Consider the following 2,795-nt stretch of genomic DNA (forward strand, 5'->3'; position numbering starts at 1 on the left):
GCAGTGGATCGCTAGTGGCCTCAACCTCACGGGATCAGACCCCCCTTTCGCGCAGGTAGATTTTTACGTCTACAGTTTGGCGCCCACCGTGGGGCCTCTAGTAATCATTCGGCTCGACGAACCCTGCTACGTAGAGGAACTGTCCATGCCTGACAACTCTGACAACACTAACCCCGGCCTCGAGGCCAAACTGGAAGCTCTAACCACTCTCATCCAGTAGAACTTGGGCAAGATAGCCACATTGGAAGCCGAGAACAATGCAACCCGGACAGAAAACACGTCCATCAGGTCAGAAAACTAGTCTCTCAAGGAGAAGGTTAGTCAATTCTACGATCTCGAGTTCCTGCCTGGCCAGGCACCCCCCAATCGGTTCCACACCTTTGTTCCGTCCATGCAACCTCTCCTTACGCCAGAGCACCAACCCTCGGTCTCCGACAAAAGGCCGCGTCTACTACACCCGTCTGTAGTCGACGATTCTGTCCTAATCCATGGAGATAAAGATATGCTTGTGGAACATCATTCAGCCGATTTATCCCAGTATTAAGATCAAGACGACCCGGTGGGAGAAAGCCCTCATCCACAAGACCAGCCCAATCTAACCATCCCACCTTACATCCACTCGGCTCAGCTCATCCTCACGGGGTGAATGACCAAACTAAACAAACAGCACCCGAGCCCATCTATCCTGACCAACTGAATGACTATCAGAGGACTCCCCTAACTATCCATGTAGGGCGAAACACCAAAATAGTTACATGGGAGTCATCCAACCAGAAGGAACCACCGAAGATCTATGCTACCAGGGAACGCACGAAGAAACAAGTCGTCAGACCACCTCACGAGGGATGACCCAACGGAATGTACCAAAGACAATTGCAAAGGCTAACTCGATCATGCGGGATGACTTAGTGGCGTCCCCTTCTCCTATGGAACAAGTACTAGCCAAGAGATTGGCCGATGTGGAAGTAGTGATGCGACGCATTCAAGGAATGCCGATCCCAACCAAGAAGAGCAGGTCCCATTGTTACGCTGATTCACCCTTCGTGGATGAGATCGCCCTAGTCGACATGCCTCAGAAGTTTACTATCCCCAACATGAAACTATACGATGGCACAACCGATCCGGATGATCACATAGCCTCGTACAAGCAGCGGATGTTCACCGTCTCAATACCCCGATCGCTTAGGGAAGCCTGCATGTGCAAAAGTTTCGGTTCAAGTTTATTCGGCCCAACACTCCAATGGTACACGAACCTCCCAAACGGATCCATCAATTCATTCGCTCAACTCACCGACACATTTGTTGAACAGTTCGCCAGCAGTGAGAAACTTGAGAAGCTGTCAGCTGACCTATACAGAGTATACCAAAGAAGGGGAGAGCCACTGAGAGAGTATGTCAGTAGGTTTAACAAAGAGAAGATCTGTATCCCTGCATGTAACCTTGAGACAGCCGTAGATGCCTTTAGGAAGGGTCTCTTCTCGGATGGAGAGCTATACAAAGAATTTACAAAGCTGGGTTGCATCACAATGGAAGACGCCCTGCCTCGGGCAGTGATCCAAATAAGGTGGGAGGAGGATGAAATAAACCAACCGATTCACTCCAGATACGATTCAAGGCGGAATGATAAGAAGCCAGAACACAAGCCAGCGGAGCACCGCTACTAACCCCCAGCACACAATTCGAACAAAGCAAGGAAACCGTATGATCGTCAACCGACAAGAACTGAGAGCAGGCAATTCGGATTGAACCGGTACAAGATACCAGAATACAGCCTCAATGTCGAGCCAACCTAGGTCGTCGCTATTATGAAAGGAATGGGATCCACTGTTAAGTGCCCAGGCAAGCTCAATCCCGAGGCAAGGAAAGACAAGACCAAATGGTGCGAGTTTCACGGCGATCATAGGCACAACACCGCAGACTGCATCGCCTTACGGCTAAAGGTCGCCGCACTTCTAAAGAGGGGACATCTCCGGGATTTGCTAACCGACAAGGGGAAGAACACCATCAGCCATAAGAACTCAAAAGAACCATCACCACCTTCGCGAGAACCTACACCAAAAGGTTTCTGTTCGCTCATCTCCAGAGGATCAGAGATCAGTGGAGTAATTTACTCATCAACCAAGCGATACACCGAGCCAACCACCACCATGAAGTCCAGTCCATCCATCCGATCTCTCGGTCACACACTCATTAGGTAATTCAGTTAGAAGATGACGAGCTGGTCACCTTAGCCGCTCCTCATCATGATGCCCTAGTCATCTCCCTACAGGTCAACAACATCCTAGTAAAAAGAGTATTCGTAGATGGAGGCTCTTTAGCAAACATCCTATTTCTTGAAACAGTGAAGGCTATGGGATTGGAAGAGGCAAACATCAATAGGTGGCCGACGCTGCTAGTTGGTTTCAGCTCTGAGCAAAAGTATACTGTTGGGGAGATCATCCTCCCTATCTACACCGACAGAGTTAACAAATAAACCATTTTTCTGGTAATCGACTGCCCATCGCCATACAACATCATCTTGGGCCGACCTTGGATCCACGACATGCGGGCAATCCCATCTACTTTCCACCAGACGATCAGATTTCCTACCAAGTGGGGGGTACGAGAGATCAAGGGTAACCCCAAAACTTCCAGGGATTGCTACAATAACGCCTTCAAAGGCAAGGGTAACTCTTTATAGCAATTACAGTCTCATCCAACCCCACCGATCGATCCGGATCAACCATCTATGGAAGAGTTGGATGACGTACAGATACATCCGGACGATCCCGAGAGAAAGACACACATAGGGTCCT

The 2,795-nt window shown here is 49.5% G+C and overlaps 1 protein-coding gene across 1 annotated transcript; it reads left to right on the forward strand.

The window, feature by feature from the left end:
• Positions 1–755: 755 nt before the first annotated feature.
• Positions 756–1,664, forward strand: LOC116131157. Its single transcript, XM_031416800.1, has one exon. The coding sequence runs from the start codon at positions 756–758 to the stop codon at positions 1,662–1,664; it is 909 nt and encodes a 302-aa protein (XP_031272660.1).
• Positions 1,665–2,795: the final 1,131 nt, after the last annotated feature.

This window comes from Pistacia vera, unplaced genomic scaffold (assembly GCF_008641045.1).
Source record: "Pistacia vera cultivar Batoury unplaced genomic scaffold, PisVer_v2 Contig23, whole genome shotgun sequence".
Lineage (NCBI taxonomy): Eukaryota > Viridiplantae > Streptophyta > Magnoliopsida > Sapindales > Anacardiaceae > Pistacia > Pistacia vera.

Coding starts and splice junctions, on each gene's coding strand:
- LOC116131157 (XM_031416800.1), top strand. CDS start 756: ATGGGAGTCATCCAACCAGAAGGAACCACCGAAGATCTATGCTACCAG.